We start from the raw sequence: 23,989 nt of genomic DNA, 5'->3' as shown, positions 1-23,989 counted from the left end.
ACAACAAGACGCAGATCTCAGCTCCATTCCTTCTGTTTTATCTTTCTAAATCTGTTGTGTGACACACAGTATTGCATATTGAGTTTATAGCAGCACAACTCTGGCAAAAATGAATACAGATTACACGCATACATTATAATTGTTCTTTTTTTTTGTTAAAGTACATTTACACATAATCCCTGAATACGATATGGATCCATTTTTCTGATACAGTGATAAATACTGTTAGTGAATAGACATCTATCTCAACAAATCGTTCACAATACTCTCACTTAAAGATGAATAAACGCCAGCGCGCGCCTTTCTACTGCACAAGCTTGAAGCTACTTGATTTGACAATACCCGGAGGAACTGTCACCAGAAGCAGTAAATAATTGATGAAGTTACACAATCCTAATCGTGTTATGCAATTGATTGGATCAGACGGGATGCACACAACTCTACATGGGCACTTTGATAGTTTTACACTCAGTTAAAGGTCTTTTACGCGTACTCTCCCCCTGAGGATTCCTCCTCTGAATGGGAGCGCTGCACAAATGTCTCAATGCCATTCTCGTCGATCGTAGTACATAAACCCTTTCTCTTCTTCTCTCGTTGCTCCATCTTAATAGTGTCATACAGTCCTGTTGGGCCATCCTCTAGGAGCATATTTCTCTCGGAGAAAGACGGCTTCATCTGCGTCACGTTCTTCAGCAGAAGGAGCGCCGGTGCGTAAAGTACATTGGCGAGGCCCATGCCTAAGTTGAGCTGAACAAAGCCCAGGTCGTGCACTATCTGTCCAGCCACCACGGGCCCCAGGGCATAGGCCACGCAGTAAGAGATGTCTGCGATGGCGTACACACTGCCGTACACTGACACGTGTCGCACATCCACCAGGAAAGCCAGAGTTGGCAGCAGCGCCGTGTCCACGAAGGCAATGCCAAAACAGATTCCGCACAGCGGGATCATGAGCTGTCCAAAGTTTTTACAGGCTGGTACTGTGCAGGAGCTCGCGCCTATGAACACCATACCTATTGCCCCGTAAAACCACTGGAGGTGGGGGTACTTGGCTGCTAATTTGACAGTGAGAAATACACCTAAGACATGAGGGAAGAAGGCAGGGAACCATGTCATGCCGATCTCCCACTGGCTGGAGTGCATGGTTTCCTCCATCCAGTTGGCAATAGTGGGCTCAAGGAAGGCTAAAGGGATGTTACAAATTGTCAGAGCACCAGCCACTACAGCTATATAGGGATCAATCATCAGTTTATAAATGGGGGTGCCCACTGGCATGTTTTCTCTTTCTCGGTTGGAGAAGGGCTTTAGCACAAGTAGGCACAATATACCATCAGTGAGACAGATACAGGCCAGAATCAGGAAAGGCACCCGCTTCCCTGCGAACTCATAGAGAACCCCTCCAAAGGGGGGCGCCACAAGACTTCCAAAGGAGATGAAAGCCAAGGCAATACCCAGCGCCTTGCTCCTCTCTGCCTCCTCTGTGTACGTATCTGCGATCAGAGCGATCCCTGAAGTGTCCGCGAAAGCCGAGCCAAGGCCCTGCATGCTGCGCGCCAGGAACAAAGTCGCGTAGTTTTCAGCGAAGGCAAATATAAGGGTGGAGAGAAACATAACATTGAGTCCGATGAAGAGTGGGATATCATAGCCGACCCTGTCTATAAACGTGCCACTTAGCGGGTTCACCAGGAGCTGCAGGATGGCCTTGGAGGCAAAAAGAACACCTATCTGTAGGTCGAAGTTCCCCTTGGCTGCTTTGTGAATGGTGGTGTTAGTGGAGTTGGTGTGCTGCACAGCAGCTTCGGCACGATCCGCTGCATTCTGTAGCTCTTCAAGGTAATCAGGTATAATTGGCACAATTACCATGTAAAGCATATTGTCTAACAAAAGTGCTGTACAGACTATCACTAGGATAAACCGGTTCTTCCGAACTGGGTCTTGCATTACATTGTCCATTTTTTTAGTAGTTCTTTCGCCCATTTGGGACAGTTTGGAGGCGGCAGATTGTGCCATATTAGGGGCTTGTCCCTCTGTGGTGCCCTCCGGCTCCATGATTTTCTCTCTTTCCGGCTCAAGTCTCGTCTTTTCAAAAAGAAAATCGCCTTTCCCCCAGTTGATTTGTCTACAGAATTACTCACACTTGGCACATCTGTTCAGTCTTTTATTAAGTTTTCCTATCCAGCACCGGGAGCCCTTCTTGAGCTAGATAACTTTCCTCTGCTTTACCTCTTCTCTGTCCCTTGCGCCGTCCGTCATCGCACGCGCTTTTCCACTCTTGGAAAACTGACTTGACGTTTTATTCCTGTCGTCCCTAGTTGCTTCATTGTCTCATATTCCGTCATTCAGGTGACGTGCTGGTCCCGGACAGCACTCACAGGTTAGGGATTCAGTGCCGGCTCCATCAGCGCACTCGCTGTTTTAGGTCCGTCTGCAGCGCCTCTCCGGTTCCCAGGCGCTCCCAGCTGTCTCCAGTCACCTGTAACGCTGTGAGCTAAGTCATCATTTCACATCAACCGGACTGGTTTTTGTCGGCCGTGGAAGGAATACACACTGCAGTTTGTTGACTCCCATAGGTGTCCCCCCCCCCTCGCTCCCATCCTCGCCCGCTGGCTGTGACGCACAGTCCTGCTGCTCTCTAGCAGATCTTTTATGCTAATTAAACACAAAATCCCGAGTGCACACTGCTGTCCAGCCAGTTGCTTCAAAACAGAACTAAAGATGCTTGCTTCAGTTTTACTGAACCATCTTAATTTGAAATGACAATAATCTCAACTTGATTTAAGTCTAAAAGTAGAATGTTTTTTTTAATCGCTGAAACTGGCAACGTTTAGCTTTTAACTTTACGTGGACTCAGAAAGGAAGGAAGGAAATCTGATGTTATTAAACTAGATCTCTTCAAACAACACTGCTTCAAAGAAGAAGAAATAAAAATACACACAGATTACTGCATTTATTGAAAATAAAACGGATTGATTTCAGCACCAAAGTGGAGTGGACAGCTCCACATACGACGTCCTTGAAAGGAAGTGAAGAAAACTACAAAAATTTGTAATTTCCCCAAATGTAGTTCCCTCTTATACAACCTTTCTCTGCATTTTGTTTTCTAGAAGCAAGTTGTTTGTGTCTGACGTTAGTTTAGGATCAAGCCCCCCGTATCTGAACCCCTGATCAGGCTGATGCTGCGCTTTCACCTCCTCTTGTGTGCATGATAAATGTGGTTGGAAGAGAAATATCTTACCACTGCTACTCTGTTTCTGAACAATTTCAGAGATTGATCTTCACGATCAGTATCAAAATATCCGAGAAAAACTGTTGACTGGATTTGTGAACGCAGATCATACAATAACGCATTAACGGCACGTAACTAAAATGTCTTCTTTTGAACCTTTGTTCTTTTTTTTTTTTTAGGAGTTTCTCTTTTGTTCTTTTGAACTATTTTAGCTTTTAAATGAACCTCACAAAGTTTAAATGTCCAAGCTGAACACAAATAGCTTCAGTTTAACCCAGAGAATGGCATAATTACTCTCATGTTTGAGTAAACTTCCATAAATCACATTTGTTTCACTGTCACCCTGCATGAGTAGAGTGAACTGGGAGTTGAAAGTTAGTTCGATCCTGCCATCTACTGGCGCAGAGAAGCTCCAGCAGCTGTCACCAGCAGCATTTACTGATCATAGTGAAAGCAATCTACTAATGGAGAGAAATAACTCAATTTAAAATGCAGATCAGCCCCTTTAGAGAACTTTCTTTAATCAATTTTCAGATTGGAATCAACTGTCTTATTAAGGCTTGTTTTAAGATACTGACACCTTTTGTTGGAATTGCTTTTTTAAAAAAAAAGGAAAATTGGATTGTAAACTGTGAATTATCCCAGAAAAGTGTTGTCTATTTTCTGTTGCCTTTTTCAGCAGAGCTATTTGTTTTCAGAAAGAGCTAAACTTAAGCTTGGAGATGACAGTAAATGGCTGGTCATGTTTTGTGGTAGATTGATAATTAGAAGTGAAGCATGAGAAAGAACAGTATTGACATCTAGTGGAGAAAGACAGGAAGGATTAATTAGAGGAAAACCTCAAATCTTGAACTATGGGCCCATAAAAGTATGAACTCCCCTCTAAATATTTGCAGATATAGAATTAAATCTGCTGATTTTTTTTTTTTTTTTAGCACTAAAACATGATTTGATGATGATTGATTCTATAAATGTAATGAAGGTGGAGACAGTTATGTATGTGTAAACATATTATTTATTAATGAGTTTTTTATTGACATCTCAGGGTTTCAATCATGTTTCTTATTGATGCAAAAAGGGAGAAAAAAATCCCCGTTGGACCACTTTGTGTATGTCATCTGTCCTTGTTTGGCCAGTAGATGTCCTCATATCCCTGTAGATTTCCAGTGAACAAGTAAGGAATACTTAACTGATTTCCAACTATAACTCTTTATACTTGTCAAAGTGTAACAATACCCACATTACATTGTCAGCACTCTGTATCTTGTAGAAAGGCTTCATATATCAACACACATCGTATACCTGATGATCCAGTCACAGGCTGAGCCAACACCTTTAATGACTACAAGATAAACATACAAGATGTTTAAAACACAAGTTAGACACTGAAATTGGGAAAACTGTGAGAGTGATAACTTTTCTTCCTGCTGCTCAGTGTGTGAGTGCACAATCAGATGTGTGTTTGTTCATTTAGATCCCTGTTAGCAGTTGTATCACAGCAGCTGATCATCCTGGGATCCATATGAAAATATGCTGCAACGATTACTCAATTAATTGGCAACTATTTTGATAATCGATTAATCATTTAAGTTTTTTTTTTTTGCAAAAATATAAAATATTTGATGGTTTCAGGTTCTAAAATTTGATTATTTCCTGTTTTTCCTTGTTGTACATGATAGTAATTTGAATCTCTTTGTATCAAAGATGACAATAATCATTAGTTGCAGCCCTAATGCAAATCAGAACGGCTTACACTCAACTCACAATTGCATAATAACAATGACAATACAACAGGCAACACCAAGCTCATATACACATTGACTTAACCAATTATAATGACATGATACCCATATGATATCCATACAATATAACATTACATACAACATCAGGTACAACACAAGAAAGTGCTGACAACCTCTGAAAAAATAAGTACTGTCATATGGACAAAGACTAATTGGCAAAAATTGTTTAACTTTATCTGCGGTTCAATAATTTCAATATTATTTTTAAAACTAGACCCACTATTTTCTTGAGCAGTCAGTCAAGTGTTTGGATTCCATTCATACAATGCTTGATATATGACAGTATGTTGGATTGGATTTGTGCAATATAAACATTTATTTTAGTTATTATCTTATCTGTATCTCTCCTCTCTTTAGAGATCCAGGACTGTTTTTGTACACACAGCATATAATGTTGAATCATCTGCATCTATAAGTATGTCAGACAGCTACAAAGGTTGATTCCTGAAGTAGTTCAGTGGTCCTGAGTTGAGAGGCATGAATGTGCCTTGAGACCGTCAAAGAAAAGTAAATACAGTGCTCTGCCTTGTTCAGTTCCAGCCTGTCGTTTCCCTCTAGAGGCTTTGTTTGACATAAACGGGTTAAATCCAGGCAATGAATGTTAGGAATCCAACCAAAAAGGGGCTCAAAAACTTTCTGTTTTATTTTTAGACTAAATGTTACGTCACAGTAGTGAGAGAACAGCTTTAATAATCACATTTATTTCCCTCAGTGAACAAACTGTAACTGGAAAGCTTAAGCAGAATCATGAAGGCCTAAACTCAGTGTAGGCTCCTGGTTCACCCGAGAGACACAAACAGACAGCCAAGAGTTACGGGTAAACAACCACAAAGATTCAGTGTAAACACTTTTCAAACTTCACCAGTCACCCCTTTTCACCTTTTTTCTGGAAAAAAATATCAGTTTTCAGTTCAGTGTCCTCTTGGCTGTTGTCAGGGGTGGAGTCAGGACTGTCCTCGTAACTGGATTGGCTGTGTTGGGGTGGGGGGATCAACTTTTTTTTTTGCTGTTTTCCCGGTGACTCTGCTCTGATCTGATTTGAAACCAAGCTCAGGAGATTCAAGATCACCACGTAATCTTGTGCAGTTGCCAAAGTATTAATTTCTAATGGTCATGCAAAATCCCAAGCCACTGCAGCCAAATGCACACAGCCTTAACACCAGAAATAACCCTGGTGGTGACACTGAATGGTTACAAAATGAAGTTATTTTTACATAAACTGAAATCTGTAAATGGATAGATTGAAAGTAAAGATTCAGAAAATAGCAACAAGTCGCCTGCTGAGGCAGAAAGTAGGGCAGAGATATGTCTGTGAAGGCCTTCAAAAGGCAAATTCCTCGATTATCAGACTATCAGAGTTCACATGATTCCAGCTGTAGCAGATAGTGGTGGGAGACCTGCTGAAATCCTTTTATTAAAGAAATGTATCACTGCCACAGTGGAATAACACAAGTAAAGATAAAAGTTCAAATATTACTGAGGTAAGGATCAACAAAAGTTAGCAGTGCAAACTAACACAACACACTAAACAGAAGTAGTGTTTTTAGGTTTTCTTGTATCTCCAGTTTTGGGGATTTTCATGCTTTTAGAACAACTGAAAAGAGGAAGGAAGAAAAGAAAGAAAGGATAGAAGGAGGGAGGGGAAAAGGGAAATAAAGAAAGAAGGAAAGGAAATTGTAAAAAAGTACTTATTGTGAGATAGAGCAAAGTTATGGTTAACTTTGGGGAATATTTTATGCTTTAAAATCAAACAGAGAAAGGAAGAAAAGAAGGAAGGATTAATTGAATAAAAGAGTGGAATATGGAAAGAAGGAGAAAAAGGAAGGAAGAAGGAAATCAAGGAAAGAAGATGGGAGAAGGTTTTTTTTGTGAGACGTCCTTAAAAGTTGAGTTGGATGTAGGAAAATCTACTATTTTTCATTCACAGACTGTGAAGCCACCTTTCTGTTGTGAGTTTCACATTGGACATCCAAAATTAGGTCTCGGCAGTAGTAATACTGTGTTTGCAAGTTTACCTCTTCTTACTGTAATCTGAAATAGGAAAGAAACAAGTAGCTACAGCCATCAGATAAACGCAAAAGTGCTTGAGTAAATGCAGTCAGAGAGAGGAGAGTGTACTGATCACAGATGGAAATGGAAAGCGATGCAATATTAAATATACATCCTTTACTTGGTGCTGCACGTATTCTGCATTTGAAAAAGCAAGAAAAGTTGATTGATAGCATAATCCATGTAGCTGAATGGATTAAAAGCAACAACATCCCCATGTGTGAAATCCATTCATTTAATCAAAGCATAGTGCAGCTGCTGTTAATGCTGACTGCGGAGTTTCATATTGACAAAAGAGGAGAATTGCATGTAAACATACCGCCCCTGCATGAACACAGATAAAGTTTGTCACCTTTGGTCAGCGTTTGTTCTTTTTAAATGTGTTCTTTAAATAAACTTACTTGACCTTTAGTCTCAGTGAATCGGCAACAGGTAGGAAAATGGCACCTCATCATGCAGTTAAGTTTGGTAAATGAAAGGAAATAGTGTGAAGTGTTCTACATGCGTTTCTGAAGACTCAAAAGCACCATCAGCACCATCTCTGATGCCATGAAATGATCTTAGCATCATGACTGTAACAGTAATCTTTGTGACATTCGCTGCTCAGCAGAGTGTTGTATATTTCTCTACAACCTGTTGTATTCTCTGTGTGCTCTTGTGTGTAAGTCAGGGTGTGAAAAGTGTGAACTGGTCACAATATTGTCCACCGTATACTGGTCAAAGTGAGCGGTTTATTGAATTAAAACAGCGATTTCTAAAGAGCAGTGACGCACAGCCCTACTTTAATCCAGATTACACTGAAACACTAATCCTGTAAAAATACTGTTTCTTCTAAACAAATAATATGTTTTTTCCCCTAATATGTAACTTGTTAGGTGTATATTTGTTGTGTAAAGATGTGTATACAATGTTGTTACATCTCCATTTTGTTTCATGTAAATCCTGCTGCATTCAAATGGCGTGATTTCTCAAGTTCAATGAATTGATTGGAAGAGCAGCTGTGTTCAGTATTACCATTGATTGTCCTGTGGCTGCTCAACAAGAGGGTGTGTGTTGGTGTGCGTGTGTATGTGTGTGTGTGTGTGTATATGCAGTTTTATGGGGTCGGGGTTATATAATCGGCTTCACATCTGACAGCTAAGATCACTAACAGAGTAAAGCAAAGTGTGGTTGACCTGAGGCAGCAGACCGACATTTCACCTCGTTTTTTTTTTTTTTGCGCGCCTGGCTGGATGTAAGGTCAATCACGAGGTGTTGTCCGTCTGATTCTACTAAACACTGTGATCCAGTTTGATTGGTGTTGATTTGGCAAAATTATGCGCTACACGTTGGAGGGAAGACTCTATTCTCTCCACTCCTCACTGAACAGCTACTTAATTCTTTGCACAGGAAGGATTAAGAATAAGGCTGACTGGGGGAACTGTTAAGTTTTTGCCTCTTTGAGTTGAGTCTGGCATAAATGTTGTATATGTTTGCCACCTATATGACTTACTTAACTAAGTTAAATAAAAGAGAGAGAAAAATGCTACAACCTAACCTCTATTCTTGACTAATAATGCACCTTTTACAAGGGTTTATAACTAATGACTTTATGGTTTATAAATCATTTAATAATGTTTTTAGCCAGTTGTTGTTATTATGTTATTGGCGTATAACTGATCTATAAAGCATTAGTACAGTAAAGTTAGTTACAATTTATACATCTTTTATAAAGGATGCCTTTTTAGAAAGTGGTACCATGTGATTATAATCATTTTTTATATTCTTCCAATTCTAGCACGTATTCAACAGCTAGTTAATGAAGCATAGTTTAACATGAATAAACCGCATGTTATTTACCTACAGTCAGCTGATTCTTCTAATCCACAATTGGAAATTGTTACTGTGACGTTGCTACTGCAAGGCACATCAATACAATTGATCACATGATCTTTAGCTTGTTGTTGATTGGTAGGATTGACAGTTAAACCAGTTCTATGTTGTTTTACAATCATCCTCAGCATCCCCTATATTATTTATTTCTGGAAGAGTCCTCACTCCGTTTGATTCTCTCTCTCTCTCTCTCTCTCTCTATCTCTCTCTCTCTCTCCTGCACTCATGGTCATGCTGCTGTGTAATCCTCTCAAAAGGCCCATATGAAAACTTCATTGGTTGACCAGACATAATCCTCAGTGAACTCTAAGTACCTGAATATGTTTGATTGTAAGGGAGGGAAAGCCGATGGGGGGAAAAAGGCAAACTACGGTCTGCCAGACATTTGGATTCAAAGTATAACATAATCCACCGGTGATTTGACGCAAGTCTCTGGCGAATGTGGTTTAAGCAATTTATCTGTGAATATCAATTGTGGTGATAAATTATTATTAGATACTATTGCACGTTTAACATGAGGGAGAAATTTTAACATATTATATATACCTCCATTGGGTGAACAAGGAATCCCTGTTATTATACAAAATTTTGTGTGTGAACTGATACTCTGTACAAACATTATTTACTAGTTCACAGAGGCCAAGAGATGTTTGTTTTCTAAGTTAAAGGAAAAAAGTCCAACTGACTAGATCTAGATGGGTTTATTACTTTTTTACTTCAATGTGAAGTTTATTTTTCTATTTATTTATTGCATAATATTCTTTGAAACTCTAAAAATCCATTCGTGTTGACAGATGATCATGTTTGCCTACAGCGGTTTAGGAAGTGGGGTCAAAGTAACTCTTCCCGCCAGATGACAGCTCCATATGTCCATCAGTATCTGGGGACTTTGATGTTCATGTCATGAAGGTTCTGGTGGACGTTTTATACCAAATATAATTAAAATAATCTGTACAGGACTGATTCATGTGGCAAAATTTCATCCTTAATTCAAATTAATTTCTTTGACATCAGAAAAGTGTAATCCATAGTGTTTTCAGGCAGATGATTGAATTAGCTGGAGTAAATGATGCTACAGGGGCCGGGTTTGCCCGCTGCACATGTGTCATTACCACATAATTATGCAACAGCCTGCTTCACTGACAGGCTGCTGTCAATTAATCTGCTTAGAAACACCAACTGGGAGCTTCTACTGTACGTTGCAACCTCTGGGTGTTATCTTCATCATGCTTGTTGAATGTCTACTTCACTGTGATTGCGCTGACACTCATCAGTGTCATTTGAAATGTCATCAGCACTGTGGATATGTTAAATCTTAGTTATTAATAGTAGTTGCGTAGCATGCATTAGATGAGCACCCCACTGCTTTTTTGATTATGAATAATGCAAAAAAGACAAAGAATTTATACCATTTCAATCATTTATTAATTAAACAAGAATTGCTGGATCTTTGCAAGTTGTTAATATTTCAGTTTAATCTCTCTGTGGAGGATCACATTCTTTGAATTATAAACAGCAAATGGACAGACAATACATTTTTTCAAACCATGACAAATAAGATGGAAATACAAGTTTGTAGAGTTTACAAGATTCTTAGGGATCAATGCTAATTGTCACCTGGGCTCCAGATGTTCAGTCAACTACTAGCTAATCTTTATAATGTTCAAAGAATTGCACACTTAAGCTATTTGTCCAATTACATGGGAGAGTTTGGGTGTGAATGGGCCTGTTTGTGCTGTTGAGGATTTTCATCATGATGTCACAAGCCATATGCATGCGACATTTATAGAAATGGGACATGTTAAAAATATCCCCTTTTTGGATCAGCGGCTCTTGTAATGATGTTATTCAATTTAGAAACACACTCTGCTCAAGTCAGGCTTGTTGTATGTTTCTTTTATGTCAACAACATACCTTGTTATCCTGTATTATACTAAATCATATGCTATATTAAAACAATGCCACAACAGTGGATTACTTGGTTTTTGAAACCTACTGTAAGAATATTGATTATATGATAACCAGTTTGTTATTGTGTATTGCTTAACCTTGTGGTCAGACAATACATTTCAAAAAAATAATTGCGAAATGTCAAAGCAATACCCTGTTTCTACCGTAAAGTATGTGAGGAAACAAAATTATACATAACAGGAAAAGTAATATTCATATTATTTCATGATTGCAACAGTCAAATAGGTAAATTAAATAGTTTCAATCATGAAGACATTACGTAGCAGCCATGGCTACTTCAATTTCAAAGCCTACTAAACCAGAAATCATTTATAAATTCTATTAAACGAATACCAATAATCAATTCCTGCTTCTCTGATTTGGATTCTATTTATATACTGCAGAGAGTGTTGCCTTTATTCTATATGCAAATCTGGAGACGAGAAGCACGTCCAGTTAATCTACAGCCACGGACTAATCTCTAAGTTGTCGTGGGGGCTGTGTATTGAAGAATGGTCCTCTTGTTTTGAGGATTAGTGCTGTTCTACTCTGGATACAGAGATCACTTCTGACCTCACAGAGCGTGACGAGACATCAGTGGCATGCACACACTTTCAGACAGGGGCAGTAAACAAAGAAGGATGCCTTCCTGTTATGTCATGTCCCCAGAGAGGGTACAAACTTCATAAATATGATTTTTTTAGCTGCATTAATATCTTTTAAGGCATCCCCTCTTTGACCAGAGGATGGAGAAAGGCAGTTTTTGAGGAGAAAAATGACTTGAATGACTGAAAGGGACATTTTGCACCCAAGAGATACTAAAGGATGATTGACAGGGCTCAGATGATTGCCTTTTGGCAACAGAGGTGTTGGCAAGTGGACCAGTTATTTATATCATGCTTCTGCTAAAAGAAAAGTAAAGCTACATGAATGTTTGAGGTAAACAATTTAAAAGATTAAACGCCAATATTCGCTACATAATTTGGGTTTAAGGTCCATACATTACTTTCTTTGTAGGACTGCTTGTATTTTAAGTCAATCTTGGAAATAACTGAATATTTCGATGACATGGATTATGTCTGTTTACAGTAAGAGTTTCTTATGATGAACTCAAAATGAAAGTCATCCCTACTAAATAACAGAAATCACATTAGATTTCACACTGAACTTAGAACACCAGATAAATCACATGTTTGTTACAGAAGTAGCCAAATCCAAAGTTTTGCTGCATTTACAGTACAGTAGCACCAGTAGTCCCTCTCAAGAGTAACTGTTTGGACATTTTCAATTTACTTTTTTTTTTTTTTTTTTTTTTTTTTACAATACGCCAATTCAATTTTTGTTCATAAAATCCATTATGAAATACAACTGCAGAAACAATGGACAACAAATCCAGTACGAGGGACAATGACTACTACTGTTCAAGACACAACACATGCACGTACACTCACTCACAAACAGAAACATCTAGGTACCTGTGAGAAACCACCAGGACAGAAAGTGTGTACAATTATTGCATGCTTAGTTTATTTGGACTTGTTCTCAATTTGAGGCACATCAATCTTTTCCCCGGTGAGGAACTGCCAGATGCCTCCTCTGTAGTTCTCATTTCCCAAAGCGTACAGGAAGACGTTAAAGGTGGGAGAGGTCTTAGCCAGGATAGGAGCGATCTGCAGAGACAGGTGCAAGTATAAAAAGGTTGTTGGTGCTCAAAAGACCTCAAGAAGCACTACAGATTCTTATGAAAATGCACCAAAATACAGTTATCAAGCAGAACTGTTAATTAAAGCCACTATGTGTAGAATTCTTATATGATTATATCAGAATTCAGATGATTCTGATGGTGTTTGTTTGTAGAAAAATGAGACAATCCTGGTGCAAACTGGTGTGGTCTACTGTATGTGTTGTTTTTTGCCCATTTATTTTATTATTAGTTGGCTCTGCATGTCTGTTTTGATTCCACCACAGGGGGCGCCAAAGTCAGAAATCTTCAAATTCTACACATTTTTGCGCTTTAATGAACATTTTATTTTTTCAAGCTCCTTATTCAAGTCTTTGCATCCTTTTAAGAAAAATAAAATATTGCAACTTGAGGCAATACAAACAAACATAAACAAAAATTACATAACCAACGTAGCTTAAGGACTTATGGATAAGGACAAAGATTTAACATTTTACTCTATATGTGTGTATATCCAGTGTGTGAGCAGCTTATATGAGTTTCATTTTAAAATATATTCATTAATATGTCTGAGTTGGAGGGTATTTGTGTGCATGTGGTGTTCCTTACCATCCTGAGCTTAGGGGAGACCAGGTTGGCATTCTCCACAGCGGCGTAGAAAGCCAGGACACCGTAGGGACCCCAGCAGAACAGCATAGTCTTTAGAGGAGTGTTGGGGTTAAACTACAGAGGGATAAATGTAGAAAGGAGAGAGAGAGAGAGAGAGAGAGAGAGAGAGAGAGAGGATCAGAACAAGAATGATTAGTTACCGATCAACCATAAGGAGTGGAGGAGACAAATATGCCTTGTGTCATGAGGATTTTTACTTGGGGGCAAGTCACACGGCTGGGATAATGTCTGGGAGAAAAACAGTATCTGTGTTCAGATCATTCATGCTCACTTAGACAACAGAACCAGCTAGAGAGTTAAGAGGCAGGTTGCTGTAATCCACAGGCCAAAGCAGGCATTATTCTGAGTGTTGAGTTAACCCCTTAAAATCCAGTTTTCCCTTTTAGTTTTTTATAGCTGCACCATTCTGTCAAATGGAAATATTGCAGATATCTCGTGCATCATTTTATACACATTTCTCCAAAATTCAGCCTGACATATTTGGGATCTTTGGATTCCCTCTAGACTTCAAAAAGAAAAAAAGTTCTGTGGGTTGGACAAATTAGTTACAGAGGCATTTGAGGGTTTTCATAAAGCTACATCAGAGACAACATCTCACTACTTCTTGGCCATGGGACACATCTGGACAATGTTATTCCTCCCAGTTTTACAGCGTACATATCATGTGCTTCACATATTGGGTGGTGTGTGACTATAAGCTTTTTCATGGTTACATAATTGCATTGTTCTGGTGGAAGGCTTGGTGTATCTGCAGCCTTTTGTGCTTGCAATGAAAGCGTCTGCAGCCAACTCAGATGACTGTGAGTAATAGGTTTATGCAACTTAAAGTAATGCAACCTGGTTCAACCCCTGAGGAACTCCACTACTGAACTTGCTCTTTGGAAATACATTACTCTTTTCACAGCGCACCAGTTACTGTCCGCATTCCTGAATAAAGCACTCGGTCTTCCCCCTGTAGCAATGACCTATATCTGTCACAGTGAGCAACCTCCCTATTCACACACCCCATTTTGTTACTCTGAATACAGACCACACCAGGAATTTGTGCTTGAGCCAGGAAGAGATTAAATAGATGTCAATATATGGAGAATTCCTCTGATTCCTCCCAATAGGTGACTTCAAAGCAGGAATAATCCTAATGTTGTAAGAATTTGTGCATAAAGCGTAACTCTTCTGTTAGTTATGACTGCCAGTTTCTTGTATTTCAGAATGATTTCTATTTTCACCTTTGTCAAGCATGTCATTAAATTTGGTTTTGGAGCAACTGAAGCATGAAAAACATAAAATTGCTGAAGGCGAACCACTTCTAACCCTTCTGTATGTTGTTAGAGCTGTTGGATTTCATTGTTTACTTACCCTGGGGTTTCCAGTCTTCTTAAATTTCTGTGCAATGGACTGGTAGGAGGACATGACAACAAACACCTGGATGGCCATGTTGAAGATGCTCATGGGGATCAAGTAGGACACATAGTTTCTGCGGGAGGGGGAAAGAAATGAGCAAAAGGCATTAGGCAATAGAGGATACAAAGACGTCTATGTTTGTCTTGATAACATTGTGAAGAGTGTGTTCAATACCTGTCTCCCTTGCTGTAGTCCAGAGTGCAGCAGGTTCTGAGGGGCTCGTAGTCGTACTCTCCCCAGCCAATGAGAGGCATGGCGGACCAGAAGGCGGTGAAGAGCCAGATAAATATAGCCAGAGTGATGGCGCTGCTCCACTGCAGCTTTGTCCCTGACGAGAACAAGGTCAAAACATTTATTACCATTGTCTTTAACACCTCCAACAATATGAATCCATGCTAAACTACATGCTTATTCTCAATCTAGTAAAGTACTGTTAAAGCACTACTTTTTAATGATAGCAAGACCAATATGAAATCATGCAGGTAGAGCTGTTTGTTTTAACACCGGAGTAACTAGCTGTCTTATAACCACAGTGAAAGGTGTGAGAACTGCAATTCAGGTGTTGAGTCAGTTCCTCCTTCTCTTGTATCCTGCTATTAATGATGGCTAAAAATAGCAGCAGGTCTTACTTTCCTTCTTGGTGTCATGGTACCGTAAGACAAAGGTTTTCTATTAACACTGAAGTCTCCCAGGTAGCAATTTAAACACAATTTTCTTATCTGCCTATAACTACTGCTCAGTTTTTTATATTAATAGTACACTCTGTCTGTTATTATTCGAACATGGTGATAAGAACAGTCTGTTGCAAAGACAAAGACAACAGGCCACTTGTTGACCAGCTGGCCTCTTACGGCTGTTGACAAAGAAGAAAAACCTTCTCAGTGTGTGTGGCTGTCATGAGTGTGTGAGTGACTGAATGAGCATGTGTTACACGGGGGAGGGAAAGTGGAATGCATCTGTTTTTTGTTTTTTTATTTTTTTGTCTCATTCATTTCCTGCTGGGCAGGGATGGAAGCAAGTGTGACTTACTGGTGCAGTACTGGTGGTATCTGTCCCAGGCGATAGCGGCTATGAAGTGGATGCTGGCGAGAGCCGTCATGAAACCCTGGAAACCGTGAGTCTGGCATCCGTCAGAGCCATAAGGCCAATACCTGGAGACAGATGGTATGTTTGTAAATTAGTTTATTCATTTAAATAGAATGAGTAGAAATAGTAGCCTTTTGGGTGAGCCATTATGACAATCAATTAATTTACTTCTTTCAGACAATGGGTCTACATATATAAAAAAAAACTATATATATACACGTATATAATTTAATTCCTGGACACATGATCACTGTGGACAGCATCCCCCATCTCCTGATTACAGCTTGAAAATCCTCTGCACATCATGACATAGGCTTTAGCAGTGTATTGACCGCTCCCCCTCCTCTACACAATAAGAAAAGAGTCTCCAGCGTGGTACCGACTCCACAGCTCCATTTTTATTCATGTCAAGGACTGGTAGTCAGTATTGACAGCGGTATTATTCGCTCATTATACTTCCTTTTGGCCACATATAGCAAGAGCTTGATCTTCATTATGAAATAGGGGGTGGGGAGGTTGGTTACATCACTCACCTCAGGAAGCTGGAGAAAGCAGCGATGGTGGCGTTCATAGAGATGCCCATGTCAGCCAAGGCTAAACTGAACACTAGGAAATTGCTGGGGGTCCTCAGCTCTCTCACTTTAAGGAAGGCGACGACTGTCACCGCATTTAGAAAGAAGCCCAAGAGACCTTTGGTGGAGCAGAAATAAACACGAAAGAGCGTGAATGAATGAGCTCAGTAATGCAGCCATGAATGGAAATCAGTGAGCATAGCGATGCTTGTTATTGTTGTTGTTGTTGTAGATGATGATCATGCAGCTCCGTGATATTTTTAACATGAGAGTAAACATCTTTGCAAACATCGACACACACCCACACCCACCCACACACAAGCAGAGTCGTTTCTTTCTTTTACGCGCTATTATAAGTGAATGTTAATTTGCGAGTTTAAATAGAAGTCCTCCCACTATATCACACTGTCAGTGGCCGGGCTGGCCGCCCGCTCCTGTCATAGGTTAATGTTACACTCAGCTGATGCAGCCCTCGTAGTATTTGGCCGAATTCCAGCACAAAACGAAAACACTCACCCTCCACCAGCAGACAAGATCCCAGGGAGAACACATCGAACTCGGAGAAGCCATCCGGTAAAGGGTAAGACGAGACCATCCTGAAGCCGATTTGACACAACAAAAGTGCAGCTGTCACACACTTTTCACTCCTCTCTATCCGCTCGTTTACGTTGTGCCTCAGTGTGACCGAAGGAAGCCAGCTTTTAAAGGGGCATTTCACGTGAAAAGCATGCACTTTATTATGTAAAGCCCCCCTCTCTCTCGCGCCCCAATCCGTGCAGGAATGTCTTAATGATCATAACCACACAAACCGTAACCCTTAATGCGTATTTGCCCACCGCAACAGTAAAGCCCTCAATTAGTTACACAACAAGCCTTTGTGTCTTTGCTTGTGTGTCCCGGTGAGGATGCAGCCGCTGCTGATGTCAGACGATGGATACGTTTGATGCAGCCCGCAACACCGCGTCGCTTTAAGGAGACACAACAGGTGTCTGTAAAGCTGCAGCCTCCTGCCAATCAGAACTGCACTCACATTGAGTGAGAAAACAAAACTCTCCAACTGTAACATCAAAAGATCCCCATTCATTAACTGCAACAAGGATTCCCTTTATTCTTAGAGCTCTGTGTTTTTGCTGCAAGCTGAGCATGAGTGTTTGATTTCAAGGTTACATCCAGAGGCTACAGTGTTAAAATATGCTTGTGAATGAGAGTTAAGGCATATGGTTTGAGCTCTCATCTGCAGGCAAAAGATAAGAATAAGTGGTTGATTATTCTCAGATTGCCAGCGTTTGATATGCACACCAATGCTTTGCAGCTCATGCACAGTTTATGTTTAAAACAAAAAAAAGTATGTGATGAATTTCAGTTAATCACAGGAACCCTGCCCATTCACTGATTAAGGAAACAAAGTGATTAGTGTAAATACACTACTGAGGATCCATGTTGGTCTGTATCTTTGTAATCCTTTGTCCCATATGGCAGGACTCTGTTTTGACGAGTGGATGTGAAACTTCAGTGCCACGCAACAGCATTTGTTTTGTTGACCGTGCTTCTGTTTTTGTTTTGTGCACAGAATAAAACTTTTGACAGACACGCTGACCTCAAGAGATTAAACCAACTCTGGTGTCTGCCTGAAATGATACAGGACAAAACAAAATTGCACTTTTGGAACTGCAGACACAACATGTGTTGGCAGAGGCTTGATTCAATCTGGAATTTAGTGTGTGATGAGGGAAAAATGTGGCCCACAATTAAAGCCAGGATGTTCAAATGCTACTTCAGCCGAACAAAATGTGTAAATAACATGAAATCCCACCATCATCCCCAGCCTTCAATGGATTTGTCATGTTTCAATTGCAACATCAACTGCAGCTTTTCGTGCCATAGGGTCAGCATGGAAACAAGCCTGACATTGTGTGCCTGAAGTCTGTCTCACTCTCAGGATTATAAGATCAGGAATCTTGGGAAATATAGGTGAAAATGTATAAAGTGCTAAATCATATGGAAGTCTGAATCATCATTCAAAAGATCTAGCAATGTTTTTTTTTTTTAATTATTTATTAATTTTAGGGCACTTTACTGTACTTCCTGTTAAAAATGAAATGTGCTGTATTATTTAAAAGCGTCATGTGGCTATAATAAGAAAACTAATGAATGTTAGAATTGAAAATGGAGACATTGTAACAGTAAGTTGAATTTCTTGCAGTTGTCTCAGTGTTGTAGAAGAAAAAATCCCAAATCCCAGTGTCCTTAGTTGACCCCAACATGAGCTCTGGTGTGCAGTTGTCATATATGCTTGACTTTTTAGTCCAAAATTGCTATCTTAAAATTGTTTTCACTAGAAAATAACAACACTTTGACATTCAGCGAAGGCTTTAAGTAATTTATCACATCCCAGATTGAATAGGGCCAAAAAATAAGCTAGTGGATGTAAAAAAAGGCTGTGAAGTGAAGCAAACTCTAAATTAAATTTGGCACCCGTTGCTTATTTTTAGCCAAGCAGTTATATTGTATGATACATGACATGAAGCCATTTAATCTTTACATGAGACTTTTTGCACACTATGAATGACATTGCACTTCAAACAAAGCCTAGCCTTCTGGTTCATACAAAGTAAAAGGAAGGCTTTATTGGCTTCAGTAAATGAGATTAGCAGTGCAACATGGAATGTTTAGGTTGTTTAATGCGAGGGAACATGATTGCTCAACACGTTTAGAGCCTCAGAACAGACCTGCACAGTTCTAAAACCATACATACTGACAGACTTGTGACTCAAAGGGATTTTAATACAAGAGGGTAAAGAGCAGTAGATAAAAAGGATGAATGAAGTAACGATTTAATAAGCACACACACAGGAATACGGCGGAAAGAGAGAGACTACAATATATTCAATATTTTTAAATGCAATAACTGTTGACTCTATTAATGATAGATGGATCTATAAACCTCTTTCTGATTGTGTACTCAGACATCTGACCTGCTGTGGGAGATGTAAAGTCCCAAGTTGCTCAAACACATTAAAGACCTGCATTTCACCATCTCTTCAGGCCAGAGTCGACACACTTTGTAGCGCCAGCCAAGTGTAACACTGAACTTGTGTTGTGATGAAATACAAGGGGAAACACAAGGAAAAGGTGCCAAATAACACATGTAGTATTTACTTACATTGTGAAACAAAAGCTTTACAATTGGTGGTATTTTCCCTAGTAGAGTGGGATTCTTGCCAAATGGGTTACACAGCTGAAATCTAAAGGCTGCTGTGAGTGTTTCATTCAAACTGATTAATCATAATTTCCTTATTACAGTTTTTTGTATTCTGAAAAAAATATTAGTCTACATGTGTAATTTATGTGAACATAATATATATTGATGATTGCTTCCTCATAAAATATTAAATATGTATATTGCTATTTTATTGCTATTTTGTGTGAATTTAAATCTCTGTATCTGCTTTCTAACAGCAGAGTTATTAGTTGTTTTTGTGGTAATATTATTAAAAATATTCTAAAAAAAAGAGAGACAGACCAAGTCAAATGTTAAGTGAACATCTGTGCAGGCCTCAAGGTAGGAGCCACATGCTATGATATAGGGGCCACCTTGTGGCAAAACATAGTGCCTTCCACTTACAGATTAACAGTCACGGCAGGGCTCAAATGAACAAGCTACATTTGAGGGAAAGAAAAAAAAATCCAAACATCACAGTGGATTATGACCATTTCGGAAGTGTTTTTCTGTGATAATAAATAGGGACGTCTCTGCGCAGCCTATCGGATTCCGGGATGCAATACGCATCCAAATGAAAAGAACGCCAGTCCTTTCACTAATCCTTGTCTATCCTTTTTATCTCGGGACTCATAGCAGTCTGATCACTATGGGACAGCGAAGCGGTGGGACAAAGCCATGCGGATGATATTCCTGTAAATGAGAGAAAAAAGCAAGTCTGTTTGACTTCTGTGGGCGCAAACTGGGCGCATGTAGGCAAGCTGCGTATGCGTAAAAGTGGGCCAAAATGTTCCTCGTCCTGCTCCTGGGGCTCTACGTGGCCACAGGTCAACTTGTCTCCCCAGTGAGCTCCTGCCCGTCGCAGTGCAGCTGTTTTTACCACAACCTGAGTGATGGATCAAAGGCCAGGTAAGGAGGATTTGCAAATAGAAGTGATTTTATATCAATATATCACACTATAATGTGTTCTGATTTGTGCGCACAGACGCGTTTTTTTAGAGGGACAGGTCTTGTTCTCCTATGAGGGCAGATGTTTGCATAGAGGTGAACACGTGTACAAAAGATAATTCAGGAAGTGCATGTCAGTCCAATTTTATTTAATGCAGGATTATCTCTCAAAGGCACTTTCAACCTCCCCGTCTATGCGTTTTATGGGAGTCTGGATGGATTGGGGAATGAGTTTTTTTTCTAGAATAGCCACAGCATTTTTGCTGCCTGTGAATTTACCACATATGTGTCCTTTAAAGTTTATAACATGATTTAATCTCATTTAAATTTTAATATTCAGTGATTTTTTTACTCGTTCCTTTGTAAAATGTGCATTAATGCGTTATTTGGGAAGAATAATAGATGCTGTCTTCTTTTTAGGAGCGTCATTTGCAATGATCCCGAGATATCTCTTGTGCCTGTCGGGTTCCCTGTTGACACGTCCAAGCTACGGATTGAGAAGACAGCCATCCAGCGGATACCAAGCGAAGCCTTCAACTACCTCTCCAGTTTGGAATTCCTGTGGATGTCTTTCAACACGCTGTCCGCCTTGAACCCGGACAGTTTCCGGGGACTTTTCAACCTGGAAGAGCTTCGCTTGGACGGGAACGCCCTCACCGCCTTTCCTTGGGAGTCTCTCATGGATATGCCCAGTCTGAGACTTCTCGATTTGCACAACAACCAGCTCACCTCGCTGCCCGCGGAGGCCACCACTTACATCAAGAACCTCACCTACCTGGATCTGTCCAGCAACAGCCTGCTGACCCTGCCGGCCGAGGTGCTGTCCACCTGGCTGGCGGCAAAACCTGCGCAAGGGCCAGAAAGCTCCAAAATGATACTTGGTAAGGGACAGTGCGCATTCTGACATCCAGACTTCATTCATCCAAACCTACAGATCGTGGTTTATGCTTACCTCAAATTAGAATTTAATGAGCGATTTTAAACACCAAGCATAAAGGGAAGTGTGTTAATTGATTTTGCGCAAAGCAGCAGCTGAACCAAACCGTTGCTAAGCAACACATCTGTTGATGTATGTAGCTCGGATGTGCTTTGGAAAACAATTGAACATATTTAGTGTTTTAAGACCAATTACATTTTCAGGGGTATGTCCTAAAAAGCTTATGACTAAATAGTAAGTTGTTGTGATCCGATTGTTCAAATTCTTTGCACTCAAATTGGCTCTTAATTGAGAGTCAAATTGTTTTTTCTCAAATAGAAAAGTTCTAATTTTGGAATAAAACATTTCTCTTTATGCTTCAATGCTTCTATATGTGCCTTTGCTCAGCCTGGACCAATTAACTCTTTAGAAACGAAGACAAGTGCATAGTTTCATTTAGTGTGGAAGAAGCCTGGTTGGCTTTTTATTTTTGTTTGTTTGTAGAAAAATTTCATACACAGTGTTTTTGCACTTAATAGCGTTTTGTGTGTTAAGAATACAAAGTCCATTTTACTCTCATTTGTCCTCTGCATTTAACACATCCTCATTACTCGGAAACACTGGACAGATGTTCCAGTTTCAGATCTAAAGGCTGGCTCTTTGGTCAAGGACAAAAGGGTAAAATGACAGCAAAACCTGACATCACTAGACAACCACCACTACCACCACCATCATCATCATCATCATGACCATCATCATCATCACCATCATTGCCATAGTCATGGTCATGATGTAGTTTATGAATTAAATGTTAATCCTCTTACAGGATTAACATCCTAACATCCACACCGGCCATCTGCAGGCTGGTCTATCACTATCTCCTGTAGCCTCACTTGTACCCTCACACTCAGGTCTCCATGACAACCCCTGGGTGTGTGACTGCCGACTCTATGACCTGGTCCAGTTCCAGAAGTCTCCAACTCTCTCGGTGGCGTTCATCGACACAAGGCTGCGGTGTTCAGCACCAGAGAGTGTGTCGGGGGTCTTGTTCAGTGACGCAGAGCTGCGGCGCTGTCAGCTGCCACGTATCCACACAGCTGTGGCACGAGTCCGGAGCGCTGTTGGAAACAATGTGCTGCTCCGCTGTGGGACTATTGGAGTCCCCATCCCAGACCTGACGTGGCGGAGGGCGGATGGACGGGCCCTGAATGGAACAGGTGAGTCAGCAGATCTTTGGATGTCAGAGTCTGAGATAAGATGCTTTTGTCTGCACTGTAGTACTGTTAATTAAACAGAGAGCTACCAGTGGAGATAGTAAGGCTGTAAGTCTGACTGACAACTGTGACCACAACAGTGAGTTATGCAACACTGATGATGATCAATGTAACATTGTATAATCGCCTGCTTGATGTCTCTTTGCACATTTATGATATTTCTCAGTTATCACATCATATTTTAATCTACTCTTGTCATTTTGTTGTTTTGTAACCATAGTTTAACAACCATATTCTCTTATCTCTGCTGACACAGTCCAGCAGGAAACCTCCAAGGATGGAATCACCTGGTCCATCCTCAGTGTCCCAGCTGTGTCCTTCCGTGATTCAGGGAAATACATCTGCAAGGCCACCAACTATGCGGGGGACGCTGAGGCTGTCGTTTCTCTCATTGTCTCTAACTCACCAAAACCTGAGGGGAACCAAACCATCAATGACAAGAAAGCCAAACTCAAGAAACCCAACCCGATGGGCAAAGCCGCCTACCAGGAGAAACTAGTGGCCAGATATGTGGTTCCAACCTCTGCCCCTTCATCCCCGCCCGCCCTGGACCCTGGCCTTCCACCTGGGCCTGGTCCTGATCCTGGACCAGCCAGCTACAGCCTGGCTGACAGAGCCACCACTGGGCCTGCCACCTCCTCCAACCCAGATGCACTACTGGATCTGGAGAAGACGAATCTAAGCAACCTGGCAGCAAACACCTCATCGCTGCAGCAAGACCCGGACAGGGTGGTGCGCTCAGTGAAGGTGGTAGGGGACACAGACAACACGATTTATCTGAACTGGAGAGCCCCTAAGGCCAAGAACACGACAGCATTTAGTGTGCTGTACGCTGTGTTTGGAGAGAGGGACATGAGGAAGATAAATGTTGGGGCGGGGCAGAACCGTGTAACCATCGACGGGCTGGTGCCCAGGACCAAGTACATTGCCTGTGTGTGTGTGAGGGGGCTGATCCCCAAGAAGGAGCAGTGTGTCATATTTTCCACTGATGAAGCAGCCAGTGCTACTGGCACCCAGAGGCTCATTAACGTGATTGTGATCACAGTGGCCTGTGTCATTGCGGTCCCGCTCACTGTCATCGTGTGCTGTGGGGCGCTGAAGAGACGAATTCAGAAATACTGGGGAAAGAAATCCAAGGACATCCAAGATTCATATGTTACCTTTGAGACACTGTCGCCTGGCACAAAGGCCAAAGGCCTCGAGGGCGAGTATTTGAACAGACAGAACCCCGAGGAGTCCAACAGGCTGTTGTCAGCCCGCTCCAGCCTGGACTCTGAGGCCACAGCTAAAATAGAGGGACAGCCTAACGAGTACTTCTGCTGACGT

At 40.8% G+C, this 23,989-nt stretch overlaps 3 protein-coding genes across 5 annotated transcripts in view; 1 reads left to right on the top strand and 2 right to left on the bottom strand.

Moving 5' to 3' along the window:
• The window catches only part of lrit1a (leucine-rich repeat, immunoglobulin-like and transmembrane domains 1a), a 26,555-nt gene extending 2,566 nt beyond the window's left edge, over nt 1-23,989 (top strand). Inside the window, exons 2-6 of one of the 3 annotated variants that reach the window (XM_042432776.1) lie at nt 14,840-14,989; nt 15,654-15,811; nt 20,894-21,354; nt 22,301-22,606; nt 22,920-23,989. In XM_042432776.1, the coding sequence (XP_042288710.1) occupies nt 21,039-21,354; nt 22,301-22,606; nt 22,920-23,986 (1,689 nt within the window). In that variant the 5' untranslated portion in view covers nt 14,840-14,989; nt 15,654-15,811; nt 20,894-21,038 and the 3' untranslated portion in view covers nt 23,987-23,989. Of the gene's footprint in view, nt 1-14,839; nt 14,990-15,653; nt 15,812-16,371; nt 16,886-20,308; nt 20,435-20,893; nt 21,355-22,300; nt 22,607-22,919 lie in introns of those variants that run through there. The other 2 variants (XM_042432777.1, XM_042432775.1) reach the window with 2 other exon arrangements.
• Nucleotides 365-2,472, bottom strand: slc18a3a (solute carrier family 18 member 3a). Its single transcript, XM_042432778.1, has one exon. The coding sequence runs from the start codon at nt 2,044-2,046 to the stop codon at nt 484-486; it is 1,563 nt and encodes a 520-aa protein (XP_042288712.1). The 5' UTR covers nt 2,047-2,472; the 3' UTR covers nt 365-483.
• On the bottom strand, nt 12,185-17,793 carry rgra (retinal G protein coupled receptor a). Its single transcript, XM_042432779.1, has 7 exons — nt 16,822-17,793; nt 16,267-16,423; nt 15,677-15,798; nt 14,822-14,975; nt 14,603-14,720; nt 13,187-13,300; nt 12,185-12,566 (listed from the first exon to the last, which is right to left on the bottom strand). Exons 1-7 carry the CDS (start codon nt 16,898-16,900, stop codon nt 12,423-12,425), a joined length of 888 nt encoding a protein of 295 aa, XP_042288713.1. The 5' UTR covers nt 16,901-17,793; the 3' UTR covers nt 12,185-12,422.

The sequence above is a fragment of the Thunnus maccoyii genome, chromosome 14, assembly GCF_910596095.1.
Source record: "Thunnus maccoyii chromosome 14, fThuMac1.1, whole genome shotgun sequence".
Taxonomy (NCBI): Eukaryota; Metazoa; Chordata; class Actinopteri; order Scombriformes; family Scombridae; genus Thunnus; species Thunnus maccoyii.
The sequence above is the reverse complement of the archived record's forward strand: the minus strand, read 5'-3'. Positions and strand labels throughout refer to the sequence as shown.

Excerpts from the sequence above, each read along its gene's own strand:
- rgra (XM_042432779.1), bottom strand. The coding sequence starts at position 16,900 with ATGGTCTCGTCTTACCCTTTACCGGATGGCTTCTCCGAGTTCGATGTG. Across the intron at positions 16,424-16,821 it reads ATCTTGTCTGCTGGTGGAGG|GTCTCTTGGGCTTCTTTCTA; the intron begins GTGAGTGTTTTC and ends GCTCCACCAAAG. Across the intron at positions 12,567-13,186 it reads TCTCCCCTAAGCTCAGGATG|ATCGCTCCTATCCTGGCTAA; the intron begins GTAAGGAACACC and ends CTGTCTCTGCAG.
- slc18a3a (XM_042432778.1), bottom strand. The coding sequence starts at position 2,046 with ATGGAGCCGGAGGGCACCACAGAGGGACAAGCCCCTAATATGGCACAA.